We start from the raw sequence: 22,219 nt of genomic DNA on the forward strand, positions 1-22,219 counted from the left end.
CATAATTAGCAAGGAGTAAGATTTTGGAGCAGGCTCATTACACTGTAGGAATTGGACTTTTCACTCCTTACTTCACTTTGCAGACTGTCACGGAGTGAGCTGTTCAGTCCCCCAGTGATTTTATCCAGGATTTGCTTCAAAATCCAATAGTTTTGTTCCCTCATATTGGAAATTCAGGTGGCAATTGTATATAGATGTTTTTTCTTAGAGTTTTTTTTTCTTTTTGTTTGCTTGTTTCAAAGTAAGAACTTATGTTTATTGGTCTTCTCTTGGAAGGAGACAAAAGGAGGCAGAAATCACAAAGAAATTCCGTGATGCTATGGCAAATGAGAAGGCTCGGATCTTGGCAGAGAAATGGAAAGTAGAGATGGAAGACCGCAAGGCAGCCAAAGTTCTGGAAGAGAGGATCCATGAGGAATTCAAGGTTGGCCAATAGTCATTTAGCACCATTAGTTTTTACTCTTCAGTCTTTACTCTGAGGATACGAAGGGACTATGGCTTATTTATGATTCTTCTGAAAATTGTGGGTCCCTGAGTGTTTTATAAAACCACTGAATTTCAGAACTAAGAAAAACCTGGCTGTGGTCCACCCTTTCATTTTACAGGTGAGGAAAATGAGGTCAAGAGAGGCCAAGTGACTACTCCCAACATCATATGCTTGTGATTTATATCTATATCAGAGAATCATAGAATTCAGAATGAAAATAGACCTCAGAGGCCCATGAATTCAAATCATACATGAAAACAATCTATACTATTAACATATTTGACGAGTGGTTTACAATTATTTACCATCACTTGTTCAGTCATTCCCCATTTGATGGGCACCCCCTGAATTTCCCAATTCTTTGCCACCACATAAAGAGCTGCTAGAAATATTTTTGTACATATAGGTTCTTTTACCTTTTTTTGATCTCTTTGGCATACAGATCTAGTAGTGGTATTGATGGATTAAAGGGTACGCACAGCTTTATAGGCCTTTGGGCATGATTCTAAATTGTTCTCCAGAATGGTTGAATCTGTTTGCATCCCCACCAGCAAAACATTAGTATCTCTGGTTTTTTTTTCATTGTAACTTTATTCTAATCCAACAAGCTCTGACCTGCAATGGACATTTTCTATTCCATGGAGTACAAAATTGAATTTTTTAGGGCCTGTGATTTTGTTCCTAACGTGTTACATATTAGAGAAGACATCTAGCCTAAACTTTTCAAGTTGCAGGTGAGGAAATTGAGGCCTAGAGAGATTTGTGCATAAAATAAGCTTAGTGAGTGAGAGAGAACCATTTAGGTGAATGGGACTGAGAAAGAAGGAGCAGCCCAGATTTTCTTCCAAGGTAGAGAGGATGATAGCTTCATGGTTGAGATATTTCTCTGTTCTATAGAGTAATGTTTCTCAGCCCAATAGAGAGGGTAGCTTCTTCTTCTTCTTCTTCTTTTTCTTCTTCTTCTTCTTCTTCTTCTTCTTCTTCTTCTTCTTCTTCTTCTTCTTCTTCTTCTTCTTCTTCTTCTTCTTCTTTTTCTTCTTCTTCTTCTTCTTCTCCTTATTCTTCTCCTCCCTCCTTCCTCCCTCCTTCTTCCTTCTTCCTTCTTCTTCTTTTTCCAGAAGTAGTGGGCTCCTGATCATTAAAGATCCCTAAATAGAGGCTTAGTGACTAGTGGGATGTCATAGAGGGGTACTCCTGCTCCAATATAAGTTGGATCTGTTGATCATCATTCTTTGATTTGTGAGAAGTTTTTGATAAGTAACTTGCCCAAGTTCACTGGGCTAGTCAGAGGCAGAGCTGGCAATGGACCTATCTCAGGTATTTTTCTACTGGACCGCTGGGGACATAGTAATAGTAATAGATCTAAAACTGGAAGGGACATTTGAGGTCATCTAGTCTTACTCCCTCATCTTCCAGATAAGGTCACTGAGTGTCAGAGAGGGGAAGTAACTTATCCCAAGATCATAAGGTGACCTTATAAGTAAATGGTTGAGCTGGGATTCATCCACTGTTCCTGTGACTCCAAGAATCCCTTTCACTGCACCATGTTTCTTTCCATGCCTTTGGAAATAGTCTCTGGATATCCCCTTCTATTTGATCCAAGAGGCTAGTTCTGTCCAGAGCACGAGACTTGGAGTCAGAAATACCTGGGTTTAAATCTCACCTCAGACATTTACTAGCTGTGTGACCCTGGGCAAATCATTTAACTTCTCTGTGCCTCAGTTTCCTCATCTGTAAAGTGAGGGGGTTGGATTGAATTACTTCTAAGCTCCCTTTTAGCCCTACATCAGTGATCCTGTGATCATTATTTAAGCATCACAGACAGAGGATTCAATTATGACTTGGCTCTGCGACAGCTTGGGCTCTTCCTCTAACTTTTCCTATTGTGCTACTGATTTCAAAGGATGGGAAATGACAGGCAGCCACTCTGAATACCAGGATGCCATTTGGTTAAAAATCTCTTCATGTTTAACTGCAATCACAGAAAGCCCTTAAGAAGTGTGACTTTCATGAATGATTCAATCAGGGTACAGAATGAAATGAAGATCAGTTAACAAGCCCACTTTAACAAGTTTAAAATATTTAACAAGTCATTAATCATCCTTCTGCAGTGATGACCACAGCATATTTAAAACAGTCTCAGAAAAGGGGAAGGAAAAGCCTGAACTCCATTAAAGTTTCATTATCTTGAAACATTCTGATTTGCAAAATTAAAGCTCACTGTCCATTCAGGTGACGTGCTTAATTTCCAACCAAATCGTCTCAGACCCACCTACCTGGGGCTAATCAATTGCTTTCCTACCTCTTGATGAATATAGGGCTTTAAAGTTGGCTAGACCAGATAAATGATGTTTGCCATTATCAGAGTGAGTGATGATCCTAGCTTTCCCCTTGCCACTACTAATTTTACTACCTCCCAACTCACTAAGCCAAGCAATATTTAATATATAATGCTGGAATCCAACTGTGATGGCTCTGCGTTTGACATTTAAGAACGATGAATGTTTTTATGCATCCTCTAATGTGGACAAATAGGCATGTTTTAAGTAATTGGCATTAATTGTTCACTAATGTTCCAAGAGTACCATGATGAACTGAATACCCCTTGTCCAAGGACCAGCATCACTAAGTTCTGAAATGCTCATTGCCAGAATGGCCTCAGAGTCATGAATTTTTCCACCAGAGCAATATTAGAAGACTCTGCTAAGGTGTAGAATTGTGATCTGTGTAAAAGAAGGGAGTGAGCACCTCAATAAAAGAATTTAATATTGAAGTAATGGTTCAAGAGGTCATGGGACCTGGAAAGTATGTACCTCACTACAGGCAATGGTAGGCCAGTTCAGCTGAACAGAGGGTAAAGGTGGGGCCAAAACATAAGATGCAATATAGGAGGATATGTTTACGATGAAAAATTTCTTAGAAGGTACCCTTCTCTAACAATAATGGGATGAGGCTAATGTAGTGCCCCACTTCTCCCAAAAGGCAGTCTAAGTACACTGGAATTACCACACTAGATGTGACCAATGGCTCATTCTATGATTCTGTCTCTGAATGGAAGGTTTTAGAAAGAGTAGCTAATTGCTCTCCTTGTAGACAGAGATTATATCCTCCTTGTGTCCTCCAAGGTCATAAGGTCCAAGGTATATTGTAGGTCCTCAATTGAATGAATAAATGAATGAATGAATGAATGCTGACAACCTAAAAAAGTTAGGAATATTCCCTTCAAATCTGTAGTGGTTCTATAGTAATTAGATTTCTGCACAGCGTAAGAAAGGCATTTCTAACAAGAAGTGCTGTCTGTGATTAGAGAAGATTTTCTCTCAACCTTAGTGAGTTCCCTATCACTGTAAGTATTCAAGGGTGTATTTAATGGGGTGTATGGGGTGTTCAAGGAGGATCAGCACCCTCTGGTGTGAGGACTTGCCAAGTCCTTTTCAGGGCTGCTCATCTACCTTTGGTGTCTACCTGGCACTCAACTCTCACCTGTGGCTCCAAGAAGCTGTAGCATGCACAGACCTTGGTAAACCATCTTGGCAGATGGACTAAACCAGGTTGAGGGTAACCAATGGGCCTCAAACCCATCCATGAATTAGGGAGGTGTCTACCCCAAGCATGTGAAGACTTCTCTGGTGGAATGGGCAGATGAAAACAATTTGTTCCAATAGCCATGAAGGCCACCGAAGCAGGTGCTGTGGAATGCTTAGAGCTTGGTGAGAAATTTAGGTGCCAAGGTCATCTACTGCATCCTGGGCCATCGCCAGCCATCTTAACTTTTGTCCTGCCACTGGACTTTGATGACTCTGGAAGAGAGGGAGTCTGATGCATTTGCGTTTGCGCAACTCTGCCTCACTTAAATCCAATTCACACAGGAGTTAGGCTATCAAGCTGTAATGTTGTTGGTCCTCTCCGAAAACAGGACAAACAAGAAAACAACAACAAAACAAGTATTCAAGAGAAGGGTGGGGTGAGGAAAGGTTGGTATCAATCACCTGTCAGTAATGTTGTAGGGAGATCCTGTGTTTTGGATAAGAGACTGACCTAGATAATCTCTGAAGTTCCTTCTAACTGGGAGACTCAATCATTCTGTGAGTTGGTGGATCTGGGAGATGGATGGCATGCTGTAATGGAAAAGGATTCAGGACTTAGCAGCTAGATGGTCCAGTGGATAGAATGCTGGACATGCAATTGGGAAGAAGAACTGAGTTCAAATCCTGCCTTACATATTTACTGGCTGTGTGACCCAGGACATGCCATTTAACTTGTGTCTGCCTTAGTTTCCTCTTCTATAAAATGAGGATAATCATAAGAGCTACCTCCCAGGGTGGTGGTGACTATCCAATGAGATGATATTTGTAAAGTGTTTTGCAAACCATGTAAATGCTAGCTAATGTTATTAATAACATTATAGAATCCAGAAGCCTTGGGTTTAGTCCCAGCCATGAGTCTTACGACCCAGAGGACAATTCATGTCTTTTAAGTTTCCATTTCCTCTTCTGTAATATGAGAATACTTGTATTATCTACCCCAAAGTGCTCCTGTGAGGAAAGTGCTTTGTAAACCCTGAAGTACTAAATACATGTGAGTAAATTCTAATTATTTAGCTGCTGCCTAGCATCTCCACAGTGCTTAAAGGTTGGCAAAGCCTTTACATGTGCCATACATATATATCTCATATGTGCCTATCCTGATTTCATCATCACAACACTCTTTCGAACTAGGTGCTGTTATTATTCCTAATTTTACAGATGAAGAAACTGAGTCTGAGAGAGGGTAAGTGACTTGTTCTGGGTCACCCCGGTCTTCTGATTCCAAGGCTAGTGCTCTATCGACTGAAGTTATTTCCATTTTCAGCTTGCGTTTCTCAGGGTAATAGGTTCTTTTTATGCAGGGCACTCCATTCTCTGCTCTCTCTTTTTCTCCTTCATCATTTCCTCCTCCTGGCTTCCCTGGCTTCTTTCAAGTCTCAGCTAAAGGTCTACCTTTTGCAGAAGACTTTCTGGGTTTTTCTTGATCTTACTGCCCTCCCTCTGAGACTATTCCTGATTTATCCTTTGCATATGTATGTACACACAATATACATGTGTACATATATACATGTATATACATATAATTACATGTATGTGTTATAAATCCATATGTCTCTATCTATCTATCTATCTATCTATCTATCTATCTATCTATCCACATGTTGTTTCTCCATTAGACTTTGACCCTGTGAGTAGGGTCTTTTCCCACTCTTCTTTATCTCTTCAGTGTACATAGTAAGTACTTAATAAACCCTGTTGACTAGCAATGTCACGCCACAATTGAAGGTGTCCGCTGGAATCTTAACTTTCTGCATGGGGCAGAAGCCTCCTTGAGGTGACATACAAACTCATGGATGGAGGATAGGCAATGGTTATATATCTTAGGAAGATTTTTTTCAAAGAGTAGAACTGCGACTTAGCCAAAGTTCTGATTCACTGATGACAACAGCCAGGAAATGGACACCAAGTCAAGTCAAGAAACATTTATTAAGCAGTTATCATGCGCTGGTACTGAGCAATATACTGTAAATATAAATGCAGGTAAAAAGACTGTCTCTGCTTTCGAGGGAATTACATTCTAATATATTAATTTAGTTCAGTAATTTTTCAGTTGTGTCCAACTTTTCATGAGCCCATTTGGGGTTGTCTTGGCAGAGATGCAGGGTTTGCCATTTCCTTCCCCAGCTCATATTACAGAATGAAGAAACTAAAGCAAACTGGGTTAAATGACTTGCCCAGGGTCACATAGAGTGTCCGAGGCCAGATTTGAACTTAAGAAGATATCTTTTTTACTTCAGCCTGGCACCCTGTCCATCGAGCCACGTAGCTCTAGCACACAAAAGGGAACCGGAAGGGAGGGAAGGCGGTATCCATGCTGATAATACGGTGACAAAGTCTAGAGAATGAAAGATGATTGGTTTAGGCCTTTCCTGAAAATGGAGGTTCTGAAAAGAACTCATCAGTGGGAGAAGAGGATCTCAGAGGTTGAAGGAGAAGGGAGCTGAAGCAAGTATTTTCAGAAAGTGTGATATTGAAATACAGCATTTGCTAGGGTAGCTAAGATTGAAACAGCATCACATTTTCTTAAGAAGGCCCCAGCAAGAGAAATACAACTGGTACTTACGTACAGTGCTTAGCATGGTGCCTGGCACTAAGTAGGCACTTAAAATGTTTATTGATTGATTAATTTATAGGGCTATATCCATGACCAAACAGTACATTGAGGAAGTCACTCCTATGGCTATGGACCAGAGTACCCTCTTTCTTCATAAGCTACTATAACTCCAAATCTGGTGACATATTTACTCACTGGGAAACATAGACCCCTGGAGCAGCAAAGGATCTTAGAAATCATTTGGTCTATCTGCTTCATTTTAATGAATTAATTAATCAAATTTATTAAGTGTGATATGTGTTAGGCACTGTGCAAGGTGCTGAGGTTACAAAGAGAAAAATGAAAGTTACTTGGATTGGATTCTATCCTATTTTACAGACAAGGAAATACAATAATAATAATAATAATAATAATAATAATAGTAATAATAAACTAGCATTTTATAGCAGTTTGAGCTATAAAGCACTTTATGTATGTTATTTCATTTGATCCTCAGGACAAATGAAGATGTACCTGGGAGAAAGGTGCTATTATTATTCCCCATTATACATATTAGGAAACTGAGAAAGGTCAAGTGACTTGCTCAGGATTACATAGCTAGTAAATGTCTGAGGCAGAATTTGAACTCAGATCTTCCTGATTCCAAGTTTAGCACTGCACCAACTATCTGCCAGTTATAATTACAATCATTATCATTATGATCATTGTTGCTCTGAGGAGCTACATGTTCCTCTGTGATGCATTAAAGTTGAATTCGCCTGTTTCCCTTGTTCCTCAGCTCTCATGGATGTCATTTTAGTTTTCTCTGATAATCTGGTTTTAATCACAAATAAGAGACTGTAATGTTAATGGAATAGGAAGATCTTCCCTGTCCATTAATAGGCTTATGTGACCTGCTTTGAGCTCTGGTCCAGCTCACAGCTGTCACATGCAGCCTGAGTCACATGGAGCCTGAGTCACATATAGCCTGAGTCACATGCAGCCTGAGTCACATGCAGCCTGGGTCACATGGAGCCTGAGTCACATATAGCCTGAGTCACATGCAGCCTGAGTCACATGGAGTCCATTGTGGGAGGAGCTTGCCCAATGGGAAAAAGAATGAGAAGGGAGAGCAAAGCAGAGCTGAAGGAGAGAAGTTAGCGTGAGTGGGCAGAGGGAGGAATTTTTCTGGGGGAACCTGTTTGTGGGGAGGCCTAACAGAAAGAACACTTGAGATATTGGTGCTCCCTGGATTGGTGATGTGTACAGACTTTTTTTGTTACTGTGGTAAATTTTGCTTTCTGGTATCTGAATAAATATTTTGGTTTGTCTTGGAGGAAGAGAGTTTATTATATTTTGCAAATCTACCCTGGAAATGCGAATTCACATTTATAGCAGATGCTATGGGTATTGTTACAGAGACCTGGCAGTATTCAGAATTAGGCATTGTTTTCCTCTTAAAGTGATAAATAATGCATCTTGGGTGATCATTTTTTAGTCTTGTGTGTTTAAAATGTACCTGCAACTGAGGTAATTGGTACTCAGACAACTAGCCATGGGTCTGGTGACTCCGAGTCTGTTTGTACATCTAAGCACATGAATTGCCCTCCCTTCCATTGGCTCTTCCTACTTTTGCCTTCTCTCATCAGTTCGTGGAGACGTCAGGAGCCCTGGTCCCTACTGGTCGTCTGTCAGGGAGTCACCTCCAGCTCAGTGATATTTTCCATTGGCAGTAGGCAGATGCATGCATGACCTATGTGGGCTGTGTGTGGTGTGAAGTTACTGATGAGTTATCAGGATGAGACAGACTAGATTAGCTGAGTTGCTAAGAGAGCTGGCCTGGGCCCAGTGAGGTCTTCTGGACTCACATGGAAAAGGTATCCAGTTCTTCATCTTCTCAGGATTTTCCTGGAAATAGAATAGGCCAATTAAATCAAACATTTCATGTTAGCTAAGATATTTGTATTTTAAAAATAATTATTAGTAGAAATGAGAAAAGTGACATTTTTAGTAAAGGCCATCGGTAATACCATACTTCATAATCATGTTGATAGGAATAATAATAATTGTTCCTCGATGGCCTCCCTCCTGCTTGGGTAAAACAATTACAGCTGTAATAACATTGGTTGGCTGAGTTAAGGAAATGGGAATCTATTATCTAGACAACAATACTACATATGCTTCCTTTCTATGCCGATCACATTACCAGGGCATATTCTGTCTCAAGTACTTGGCCAGCTGGATTTCTTCTGTTATAATGAGTTTATTTCCGATTCTTTTGAATTTCTCAAAATAAAATGAATGAATGAAGAAACGTTTCTTAAGTGCCTCCTCTGTGCTAGGGATTGTGTAGGTGCTGGGGAGACAAATACAAAAGTGAGATAGGAGTTGACACAGGCATTTACTAACTGTGTGACTCTGGGCAAATCACTGAACCTCAGTTCACTTAGCCTCAATTTTCTCATCTGGAAAATGAAGATGGTAAGGGCAACAACCTGACAGGGTTGTTGTGAGGATCATGTGAGATAATACATGTAAAACACAATGCAAACATCAAAGCACAATATAAAGGCGATGAGGATAATGATGATGATGATAATGATGATGATGGGAAGATAGTGTACACATGGGAATAATAACCAGGAAAGATGATTTTGCTCTGGGGAGTCACAGGGCTTGCTGACAGAGTATTAAAGCAGATTGTCATGTGCTTTCCAGTAACAATGGCAGTATTGGATTGAATAAACAGATTGGATTACCATTCCCGGAGCAAGGGCTGGAAAGTGAAAGGGTAATTATAGTGTTGGGGGGAGGGGAGTGTGTATATGGGTACAGGGGTAGAGAACAGGATGTCCAGGTAAGGTCTGAGTTTCTTGGTGGATGATTAAATGAGATATGAAGAATGATCTGGGGCCATTAGATTGGTAAATTCACCCTTACCCACCCATAAGGATAGCTCAGCCCAGAGCAGAGCAACCATCCTTTAGCTTTTAAACATTTTTTTTTACCCTTTATCTTTTAAATATACTCCAGCAGATTGACCATCTTAGGGTATGAGAAACAGGCCTGAGGAAGTCCTCTGAATAATTCAGGTATCCCACCGAATTTCCTCTTCTCCCAATAAGAGAATTTTCAAAATAAACAAACTCTTTATCCAGTCTGTCGTTCAGTTGTTTTCAGTTGTGTCTGACTTTTTATGATCCCTTTTGGGGTTTTCTTGGCAGAGATGCTGGAAGGGTTTGCTACTTCCTTCTTCAGCCCATTTTTTACGGATGAGGAAACTGAGGAAAACAAGGTTAAGTGATTTGCCTAGCGTCACACAATTAGTAAGTGTCTGAGGCCAGATTTGAACTCAATAAGGGTCTTCCTGACTTCAGGCCCGGCAGTCTGTCTGCTGCATCACCTAGCTGCACTGACAACAACCAATCCACCTAGAAGATGACAATTCACTTAAAGAAATGATCTTTATCTTTGACTGTGCCCGGTAACAAAGTTTTTAGTCTTTCTTCCGGTCCTCCATCACAGCTTAGTGATAAGCTCATGTTGCATCATGCTCATGGTCTTTTCCCTCTCCTCAGTGCATTGATTCTGCCCCTCGGAAAGGTCTGTCTTTCAGGTTCTTGTAACAGAACCCACTCTTCTACACCAACATGCACTAGGAAACCAAAGGTAGAGAACAGACCATTTTAAAGTGCAAAGGTAGGGGAAAGGCCTGGAAGATAGTGTGTGATGTGGCTCATTTGAGGCCTGGGAAAATGTTTATGTGAAGAATATGATATATGCTGAATGTTGGGAGAAATAAAATGTTGTGATATCTTCGCATGTTTGCTAAAGAAATCTTTCTAAATTACTAGTCCTTTCCGTCTTTCTATATGTCACTTTCTTGCTCAAGAATCTTCAGTGGCTCTCTATTATCTCTAGGGTAAAATACACATTCTTTAGTATGGCATTCAAAGCCCTTTGCAGTCTGGGTCCAACATAACTTTCCAGCTTTACTTAAGATCAACATCCAATTCATACATAAGTCCCTAGGGAATATAGGGAGAGAATGCAAGGTGAGAGAAGACAATTCCCTTAAAGAATTTGACACTTGGGTATGTACTCCATACACGCTTCCCTTATATGGAGGAGATAACAATTTCACAAGTGAACTACTAGTGAGAATTTCTAGATCTTTCTCTTCTAGACATACTGGCTGCAGAAAAATCAGATTGGGAAAACTACCCTTCCCTGATGGGTCATCAGATCATCTTTTGAAGAACCTTAGAACATAGCAAGAAGTCATTATCAGATGTAGACTGGGCTTAAGCGTAGGTATCAGTGGAATCATCATCTCTGAATCATGGATCAGAATCGTGAGCTAAAGGATAAGCAAGGGCAGCTGTTAGGCCTGCAACAAAATTGATTTTGTTGGACGTTCTGACTCTGTACTTTCTTTTTTGCAAACCAAGGCAAATTTGTAGGTCAAGAGGTGGAAACAATGTGAGAGACTACAGACTGGACAAATTCCACAGCTGGTCCAGTTCTGACTCAGGAGAAAAAGCTCTGAAGAACAACATGGGGCTAGTGCCACCCTGCTCTTGAGAAATTGCCGCAGTCTTTTTGAACAAATAATCTGCTTTTTAAAAGTATACCACAGAAGGCATCCATTAAAATGCCTCTCTGATGCCTCACTTAGGTATGGATGTGATCCTGGGCTCTTTAAAGCTGAGGCAGGAAAGCACAAAGTCTACATTAGAGAATCTTAACCTTTTTGTGTCATGGACACTTTTGGTAGACTGGGAAAATCTGTGGACCCATCATTGGAGTAATGTTTTTAAATGCATAAAATACATAGGATTTATATGTATATATAAATAGATACAATAAATACAAATGTATATAAATAGGATATAAAAAATAAAAATATGTGTAAATAGGATATATATGTATTTATGTGTATATGTGTATATATACATATATGTATCTCCCAAACCAGGTTTATGGCCTACATGTTATTCTGTAGAATATCTGACCAAGTTAGAAAGTTTCTAGTTTGAACCTGTCCTCACTGTTTTTCTATTACTTGAGAATAATTTCAGAGAGCTTCAATACCCATCTGGCTATAGGGTGATGAATTTTTAAGCTATAGCAACTCAGAATGATGGTCTACCAAGTTATGGAAAGGCTGCAGTCTTCATCAGTGGAGAAATACCAGACTGATTAATTTAATTTAAGACTTTTAAAAGTATGTGTAGAATGATTTTGCATCATATACATGCATACACACACACAGACACACACACAGACACAGACACCTTTGTGTCTAATGGTAGCCATTTCAAGGGCAAGGAAGGGAAGAAAAAAAGAAAAAAAGTTACATGATAACTTTATTATATATTTAAAAGAAATAGCAAGTTGTATAGAGTAGATTTGCAGTTCCATGTGCAATCATCTTTTTTTATTATACTATGTTATAGAAATGCTTATTTTATTCCATAAATTGAAAACTAAATAAATAAAAAAAATAAAGTAGCCACTATGAGCCAGGCACTGTACACTGATTCAAGATTAAAATGGCAGAGCCCTTGTCCTCCGAAGGTTATATTCTCCTGGCAAATAAAGTCTTTCTTAGTCTGGCACCAGTTTCTAGGCTTCTTACAGATACCTCTGAATACATTCTACATACTAGCCAGAAATGCTCACTCGCTGCCCCTTGTATGTTATGTATCATCTCTGATCTTCATGCTTCTGCACTGTCTATCTCCCATGTCTGGAATACATACATGCCTTCCTCACTTCTGCCTCTTGGAATCCCTAGTTCCCTTCAAGGCTCAGTTTAAGGGCAACCACTCCCATGATACCCTAGGTACTAGAGTCCCTCAAACTATTTTGTATTTACCTTCTATATATTTTATGTCATATATAGTCTATATATATTATGAATGCATAGTTTGTTTCTTCTGGTAGAACATAAGCTCCATGAGGTCAGGAACCATTTAGTTTTTCTTTTTGTATCCCCAGAGACAACATGGTAAAGGGAATAGAGAGTCAGTCTCAAATACAAGAAGACTTGCGTTCAAGTACTGCCTCTAAGGCTGGGGGACAAGTCATCTAACCTCTCAGTATTCTAGTTGGGGTGTGAAACTCAAATAAAACAGATCCTGGTGGGCTATATATTGATTTAGAAAACCACATTTTAACATTATCTGTGTTATACTGAATTTTTAGGGGGCTGGCAGAGGGGTGTCAGCTATATGGCTCAGTAGATAGAGTGCTAGGCCTGGATCAGGAAGACTCGCATTTGTGAGTTCAAATCTGGCCTCAGATACTTACTAGCTATGTGACCTGTTTGCCTCAGTTTCCTCATTTGTAAAATGAACTGGAGAAGGAAATGGCAAACCACTCCAGTATCTTCACCAAGAAAATCTCAAATTGGGTCACAGAGAGTTGGACATGACTGAAAAGTGACAACAAGAAAAATAGTATTTTAGTTTATTTTGTTAAATATTTCCCAGTTATATTTTAATGGCTTGGACAGTAGAGAGTTTGCTCAGTGTGCCTCTGCAGACAACAGACTAAGTTGCTGAAAAAAGTGCTAACCTGCATTGTTAGAGGGAGCTCGTTATACCAATGGAATTGGAGATCTCTATTCTATTCCTAGAGCCTAGTCCAGGGGTGGGGAACCTGTGGCCTTCTAGAGCCTTGGGTGCGGCCTTTTGACTGAGTCCAAGTTTTAGGAAACAAGTTCTTTTATTAAGGGGATTGTTCTGTGAAGTTTGGATTTAGTCAAAGGGCTGCACTTGAGGATCTAGAGGGCCACATGTAGCCTTGAGGCAGCAGGTTTCCCACCCATGGTAGCACAATTTAGGGCACATGATAGGCATTCAATATGATTATTGATTGAATTACTACTGACCCTTGAAACAGAATGCAAGATGTTTTACTGCATACAGGCACAATAGCCAGAGTCATTCTAAATTAATTTTTTTTACCCAATGTACTTGGTGTTGGGCCAAAGTTTGAGTGAGGGCCTTCCCTTTAGTGATGGGTCACTGGGGCAGTGTCAAGGCTTGGCTTGATCTTTTCTCAGCCTTGAACAAAAACATTGGGAAGACTTTATGATCATTAATCAATACTTGCTGAGAATAATGTTTGTACCTTATATACTCTAAAGAGCCTTTCAGAAAACCATCTTGGAGCCATTTGGTAACTAGTCCTTCCTCATTAAGGACATAAAATAATTCTTAGACCTAACAACAAAACAGGCCAATTATTAAGAAGCAGAGAACCGTGGAGGAAATATCGGCTTCCTAAGGGGATCTATTAGGTATATGGAGATGAAAGGGCTCTTGAGGAGGTCTGATAAAAAGTGGGGCATGTCCAGTTGGAAATCTTAGCTCCATTACCAGGAGGATAATAAGCCAACCTCCCCCTTCATCTTTGCTTCCAAAATTCACCTTCTTCTCCCCTCCCTTCTGTGCCAGTGTATGGATTCTAAGGAACAACACCAAATTGCAGAAAGATGTAATTTAAAACAGAGCTAAGGACTCTGAATGCCAACTGGAGGCTGTAGGGTTCAAGTTATGAGGTCTGTATTGATGAAAATCTTTTTTTAATATTCATCTGGGCATGGTCAGTTTCCAAAGAAAAGTGGGCCAGGAACACACATGAGGTGCACGCATGCCAGCATAATGTTTTCATATTCCTTCTTTCCAAGATTCCTGTGATGACTTCTTTTAGGTTCTGGAATTTTTATAGAAAAAGACAAGAGAATTAGACAAAGTTGCCAGAGACAGAGGAGATCTTGAGAAATGTCTCCATGCCAATGGATAATATTTAGTGGACTCCTAAGGCACTTTCACACCTTCTTTCCCGTGTCTTTTCCTAAGTTCACATTCCTGTGTAGGGTCAGACTAGTCTATTTGGAACTGCTCATATCTGAATCACGTGTCCACCAGAAACCTGAGGAAATTGGTGGTTGAACCTTTTACTTTTGAGTTAATTAAATTAACAATTAATTCGATAAATATTTATTAAGCAGTTTCTATGTCTCAGTGGGGTATAAGGCACTTCAGGGGACAGGAGGTTATGATCTTTTTGGAGGAATTAGACACACAAATACAAGCCCACACACAATGTTGAATAAGAATGCATCCTCGAAATGAGACCATAGTACAATAGATATCACAAAGCAGTGCATAAGCAAGTGCCTAATAAGTTATATAAATGAGCAATATGTCGAAAGAGAGGGAGTGAGAAAGCATGGTGTAATGGATAGTGTTCTGAATTCAAAGTCAGAAAGAACTGAGTTCAAATCCCCTCTCTGTTACTTATATTCTGTGACCATAGGTAAATTACTTTAGCTCTCTAGACTGGTTTCCTCATCTGTAAAATGGACATTGTAGGTACCTGCCTTACAGCCTTATTGTGAAACTCACAAGATAATGTCCCCTAACACCCTCATCCATGATTTTTAAAGTCACTCACTTTCCCCCTTGGTTGAATGTAAGCTTTTTGTAGGAAGGATTTCTTTTCTTTGCATGCCTTATTCCTACCACAGTGCCCTGCATTGAGCAGTCATTAAATAAATGCTTATTGAATTTAATTGAGTGCTCAGTGAGGGTCAGGGTGGTCAGAGAAGGTTTTGTGGAGGAACTGAGACTTGAGCTGGGCCTTGCATGACTATTTCCTAATGTATCTAAATAGCTATTTTTAAGTGGAAAGAGATTGATAATCAGAATTAAGGAATGTTAGAGCTGGAAGCGACCTTAGAGCTCATCTAGTAATAGATCTAAAATTGGGAGGGACCTCAGAGGCCATTAAGTCCAACCCTTTCTCTTTACTGATGAGGGTTGTAAAGGTTAGGTGACTTGACCAATGTCACGTAGGTAACAAAGCTGGGATTTGAATCCAAATCCTCTGATTCCATATCTAGTGATATTTCTCCTATATCACATCGAGGAGCCTGGGGCCCTGAGAGATAAGTGACTTGTTTAAGGTCACACAAGTCATTAGTAGTAGAACTGGTATTAGAATCCAGCTCTTTTGACTTCAAGCTCTTGGGTCTTTCCAGCATCCTGTGCTTATTTCAGAAACTCATTAATTTATACTAAACTATACTTGCTTCAGAAACTATATATTCTTTCCTACATATTTCTCTCTTAAATGCAAAATTTATTTCACCACATAGATACATAAAAAAAATAAGCAAGAGTATCTCTATATCAATAGTGACTTGTACCATTTATCTACCTCTAGTAACTCATCGTGGATTCATTATTGGAGCATTACTGGGAGTAGCTTAATGAGGGATTAATGTAGATACAATACTGCTTTAACTGAAATACTAATGTAACTTATCTATTGATGAGACATTATTTTCAAATGCTACTTGAAGGGTTTTTAATCTTTATCCAGAAGTTGAATAAAGATTTGGATCCAGACCATAGCCTTCACCTTGTGTTAGAGTTTGCCTCCGTTATGGACCTGCCATAAATCAACAAAGGCCTTGGTATATTTTCCATTGGATTGGAAAGACTTATGTTTGGAGGTGTTTCTAAAGTATGAGAGCATCCCCTCATAGGTTTTCTCCAGGTCTTCTGGGCTTCTGGAATGTAATCTTACTCTTGGTGATTAAAGAAAATTAGTGAACAAAAGCCCCATTCTTTTGCTTACTGTTAAATAAGGTAATTTTACATAGGCTATCATGGGCAGGGATACCTGCATACAGTCTGAAGCAGCGAAGTCACTCTTGGTGAAAAGGCTGCACAGAATTAGATTGTCATAACCTACTGAAAGAGATGTGGTGGGTATGTGACTTCCAAAGAGTAGTGCTTGACTTGCCTAGATTGCTTGGATTCTTTTTAAGTTGTTTAGAAAATGTATCTTTAAAAGAAGAAGGAAAATGTATCTTTGAATTGGAAGATAGTCTATATTCTAAAAAAAAATTAGTAACTAAATCAAATCTTGTTAGGGCCACTGAAAAGGAAATAAATCTGTTGTTTTGCTTCTGTTAGCATTTTGTACTGGAACAACTTAGTACTGGGGAGATGTTCACGGATACAAATCATATTCTTTCCACAAGGCTTCCCGGCCGAATAGCTCGTCAGGCTGAATTTGTTTCTGGGAACATTGCTGATTTGTGGCCAGTGGGAGCACAGACACGGCTGGAAGTAGGTTTGCCTGGACAGTTATGCAGGTGTTTTGACAAAATGCCTTGGCCCTCAGAGCTCACGTTATGGAGACTTTACCCTCCTCCCCTTCCCACAGACCCCATTTTCCCCTCCCTAGTAAAGTATCTGACATCCTTCTCAATATCCTATTCTAGAGAAAAGAAGAAGAGGAGAGGAAAAGGGGAGAAATGCAGATTCGCCTTCAGGAAGAGCAGAGAGCCAAAGAGTTATACTGGACCTTGAAGCAAGCCCAGCAGCAGAACCAAGCCAGTGAGAAAGAGGATCGTGAATGGGAAGAGCAGTGTGAGTAGTCTTAACGTTTGAAGTTTGGCTATGAAAGCAGCAAAGGGATTTGGGGCTGACAACTCTTAGTTCTATAGAATGACTTCATCATTGTCTCCATCTTTAAGATTCCTTAACTGTGTTAGTCTGGTTCTGAATCATGACGAACAGAAACAGTCACTGCTGCTTCAAATATGGCCACAGGGTTTGCAAATAGCATAGAAAGGACTGAGGAAACTCACCCACAAAAGGGATCCAAAGAGGCATGCCCTTTCCCTTACCTCGGCAGCACTCTTGAGCCCTGGTCTGGCCCTGGAAAATGAAGGCACCTGTATGACAGTAGCCCAGGTGATCAGCTGTATCCAGACTACAGAGTGACTTTAGACTGAAACCCTAAGGAGCTTTTATTTTAAATGTGGTTTTATTTTAAAATAAACAACAGAGCTTGAGCCTTTTCTAAAGGCACTAGACTAGCTTGGACAGACAACCAAGTAACCACTGAATAAAACAATCCTCTGGCTTTGGAAGCCCTTCCTAACCTGTTCTCTTCCCAGCTTTCTAGTCAGCTTACACCTTACTCCGATCCCTGTACTCTATGATTGAGTGACTCTGGCCTCCTTTGTGTTCTTCACATAAGACACCCCATCTCCCAGCTCCATGTATTGTCACTCTTAGTCTCCCATGCTTGGAGTTTACTCCTCTGCTTTTGCTTCTGCCTCTTGGCTTTTCCTGGTTTCCTTCCAATCTCAACTAAAATCCTATTTTCTGTAAGAAATCTTTCCTGATTTTTCTTACTGTAAGTACCTTCCCTTTGAGATAATGTCCAATTTATCCTGTATGTATCATGTTTATCCATGATTGTTTGCACGCTGTGTCTTCTGTTTTCCTTTCCTTCCCATCCCCATTAGACTTTGAACTCCTTGAAGGTAGGACTGTTGGAGCTTTCTTTGTATCTTTAGCACTTGACACAGTGTCTGGCACATAGCAGTTTTTTAATAAATGCTTGTTGATTTGACTCAATCAATCATGAATAGGTCAGAGAACATGAAATACAGGGGTTTTGGTAGAATTCCTTTGGTGCCAGGATATGTACTCTTAGATTTACACAAGGACTTTAACTATTTGTCTCTATGTCTCTTCTCCCTCTTCTAGTATTTTCCTCTAGAGAAAAATGGCCTGGTGTAATCATCTTAAATCATATATCTGCTATCTATGTCATGGTGACAATGTGTCACTTAGCAAGGCAGCAATCATGAAACAACCAGAAGTCTCTGGAACAAATATAAAGAAAGATTTTTTCCCCAATTTTTTTCATTAGAATTGGATACCAGATTCAGAGGTTGGATTCTCTTTCAGGAGAACAAATTATTTCTGAAAAGTCAAAAGACTAGGGGGGAAAAGGAAATATCATAGTTTTTGCTCATCTCCTGAGTGTAACATTCTTTTCTCCGTCTCAATGGCCTCTTACTACTGGAGAGAAAACAGTGAGGACACTAAGGAAAAATCTTTAGTGTTAGCTTTTAAAAGAACAATTTTGGGCATTCTCGTTGTTAACAATAGCACATATTTCTATGGTGCTTTCAGGCTCAGAAAGCACTTTTCCTACAAGAACTTTGTGAAGTAACAGGTCAAGTATTAGCCCTTTTAAAGATGAGGGAATTAAGGCATAGCTTTTCCCAAGGTCATAATCATAAGTTTCAGAGCAATGGCATTTCTCAGTCTAACTTTAAAACTTGGTGGAAAAGGAAAACATGCCTACTAACATTTATGTAGTATTTGAAGGTTTACAAAGCCCTTTACATAGAGGATCTTCACAACAGCACTGTGAAATAGGTGCTATTATTATGCCCGTTTTCAGATGAGGACACTGAGGCTGAGAGAGGCCAAATGAGCCTGGAGCTACACTCAGATCATCCTGGCAGGCAGCAGTTGCAACAGTAGTAATAGGTCTCAGGGTGAGGATGCCTTAACTTTCAAAAATCGTTTCTATTTGTGCCCCTAAGGAACCTGCTGAGAATGAGATTGGCAAAATTTCTCTATTAAAAGTATTTGAAATCAAGAAATCATTTTGTAGGAAAGGGTCTCCAAAGGTCACTTAATCCATTCCTTTGTTTTTCTATAGGACTAAACTGATTCCTTTCTGCAGTAAATGATACTGTAATAGAATTCTCTTGCCTTAAGAATTTCAAAATATTCCTAACCTATTATTATCAAATCCTAATTAACATCAAATATTATTACAACATCCATAGCAACATAGCCAATAAAACTAGCGGTATTAACTCCCATTTATCTAGAATCTGAAACAACTGAAAACTTAAACAGATTTTTTTTGCTAGTTCTAGCAAAAATGATGACCCTCAGGCATGACCAAGTCCTGATGTGCAGAGTCCTGAATCATCAAGGAAAGATTCAGTTCTACTCAATATCATTTTAGAGCTACCTGTATTTTATTGGACAAGCAATCTATGACTTGCAAATAGTTATTCTCCTGCTACCACCATTCAGTGCTAGAGTTCTTGCTGCCATGAGAGCCATAGGAGAAGGGGTGGATTCAGAAATGAAACTCTAAAAATTAGAAATATTTAAAGAGTCTGATCCTAGAGATAGATCCCCAGGCAGGGCTGGCTGGCTAGTGGAAAGCAGGCTGGGCTTCATTTTAGTTAACCAGCACCATCTTTAAAAAGGTAAGTAAATTGAGAGCTAAATTGGTCTACCTGGATTATTGTCCTTCTAACATCTAGCTAAAATCAGCCACACTGAAGGGATGGGTGGTTGAGCTGGGAAATGGAGGACCCAGAATGTATTTAATATTGGGATGTAGGGAATAGTGAGGGGTAGGGAAAGCTTGTCTGAATGGTCCAGAGGAAAGAACAGTGAGTTCGCAGTAAGAGGAACCTAGGTTCGAATCCTGACTTTGAAACGTACTGCTTGGATGATCTTAAACAAATCATTTTAACTTCTTTGGGCTTCAGTGTCCTCAAAATTAGATGGTTCAACTAGATGGACTCAAAGTCCTTACAATTCTAAAACTTGATCCTATGGCTGTCAGTTCAGAGGACCCAGAACTCATGTTCATGCTATTAAATACAATCAATTACCAAGTCCTGCAGTGTCTACCTTCATATCAACTTTTGTCTGCATCGCCTTATTTCCTCTGATAGTGGCATCACTCTGGCTTAGGCCCTCATTACTTCACTCCTGGACTATTGCAGTAGAATTCTGGTCGTTATCCCTGCCTCGTGTCTCTTGTCACCACAGTCTGTCCTCCACTAAGCTGTCAAATCGATCTTCCTAAAGTGCAGATCTGATCATTTCACTCTCTTATTCATTAAACTGGTTCCCTATTACTTCCAGGATCAAATATAATATTCTCTCTTGGCATTCAAAGGCCTTCATAACCCAGTCCTTACCTACATTTCCAACTTTCTTTACTGGAAGACTTTACTCCCTTCCATGGACTCTGCCATCCAGTGACACTGATAGCCTTGCTGTTCCTTACACCTGATACTCTATCTCCTGACTCTGTACGTTTGCACTGGCTGTGCCCATGCCTGAAACTTCCTCCTTCCTCACCTCTGCCTTCTGGTTTCAATTCTCTGTTAAAGTCCCTCAATGTTAGTGCCTTCCCCCTGAGGTTATTGCCAATTTATCCTGTATATGACTTCTTTGTACATAATTGTTTGCATGTTATCTTCCCCATTAAGACCAGCTACTACCCTTTCCTCCTTTTTGTATCTCTAGTGCTTAGTGTGGTGCTGGGCACATAGTAAGTGTCTAATAAATGCATTAGGGGCAGCTAGGTGGTGCAGTGGGTAGACTGCTGGGTCTGTGATCAGGAAGACCTGAGTTCAATCTGATCTCAGACATTAACAAGCTGTGTGATCCTGGGCAAGTTGTTTAACCCTTTTTTCCTCGGTTTCCTCATCTGTAAAGTGAGCTGGAGAAGGAAATGGCAAACCACTCCAGTATCTCTGCCAGAAAACTCCAAATGGGGCCATGAAGAGTCAGACACGACTGAAATGACTGAACAACTACAACAATAGATGGATGTTGGTATAATGACTTGACATCATGGATTAAGTAGGCTTTTATGAATTTTTCTGAATTGGCTTGTGAAACAACCACCATTTATAGATTAGGAACACAGACTATTGGTAAGTTGGGACTAACTGTGATTTAATCCTTTAAAAATTCATGATTATGCCTGGTATATATAGTAAACTCTGTTCATAATAATATGCCATTAAGCTGGAATCCCTATGCCTCAATTATAATGAAGTTATGAATTAAATGTTAAAAATGGGATTTTGTTTCTCATAGGAGCATTTTGTTTCAACTTCGAAGAGCCATGATTTCATTAGGATAAGTAGGCCCTCTAGTGATGTAGGTGTAAGCCCTCTACAAATCAGTAGATGATTTTAGAAACTACTTTAGTGGGAGATTATTTTTTAGTTCGTGGCCATCTATTTGTTGATGGAATTCAAGAGATTCCATCAGTATTAGCTATGCTAGTCATTGGATTATGGCCATACAATATGTTGGTAGCCCATACTTGAAGCCTTTCTGGTTAGATAGGATCTGTGGGAACATGTGCTCCATTGGGGTCTTAAGAACCCAAGATGGCCTTTATCCCATCATGGATCCTCAAGGAAGGAAGGCTTTACTGGAGAAGCAGAAGAGTAGGAGCTAGACATGTGGTCCATTTCATTCTCTCTTGAAGGCTATGGACAGGACTTTCACCAACAAAAGTATAAATTCTTACCAATCCTTTCCAGTCATAGTCTGAGACTACACTACAAAACCTCATACCATCAATGTGCAGCATAGAGCATAGAAAGAACAATGGACTAGACATCAAGAGATCTGGGTTTGAATTCTGGCTCTGATACTTACTATCTGTGTGATTCTGAGAAAATTGCAACCACTTTGGGCCTCAGTTTCCTTATCTATATAATGGGGATGAATAATACTTGTGAAGAGGCAGCATGACAAAATAGATAGAGATTTGGCTTTTGAGGTAGAAGACCTAGGTTCAAGTCATACCTCTGACCCTTACTGGCTGTGTGACCCAGGGCAAGTTATTTGACCTCTGTACAACCTAAGCAGCTCTCTAAGACATTAAGTTATAGAACCAGAGAAAAATCATGAAACATCTTACTAGATCCTCTCCAAA

General features: G+C 39.8%; 1 protein-coding gene across 1 annotated transcript in view; it reads left to right on the forward strand.

Moving 5' to 3' along the window:
- SH2D4B (SH2 domain containing 4B) overlaps positions 1-22,219 on the forward strand; it is a 191,707-nt gene that overhangs the window by 68,095 nt on the left and 101,393 nt on the right. The window contains exons 5-6 of the mRNA XM_036737088.1: positions 277-424; positions 16,917-17,064. Of these exons, the coding sequence (XP_036592983.1) occupies positions 277-424; positions 16,917-17,064 (296 nt within the window). The remainder of the gene's footprint in view (positions 1-276; positions 425-16,916; positions 17,065-22,219) is intronic.

The sequence above is a fragment of the Trichosurus vulpecula genome, chromosome 8, assembly GCF_011100635.1.
Source record: "Trichosurus vulpecula isolate mTriVul1 chromosome 8, mTriVul1.pri, whole genome shotgun sequence".
NCBI classification, from domain to species: Eukaryota; Metazoa; Chordata; class Mammalia; order Diprotodontia; family Phalangeridae; genus Trichosurus; species Trichosurus vulpecula.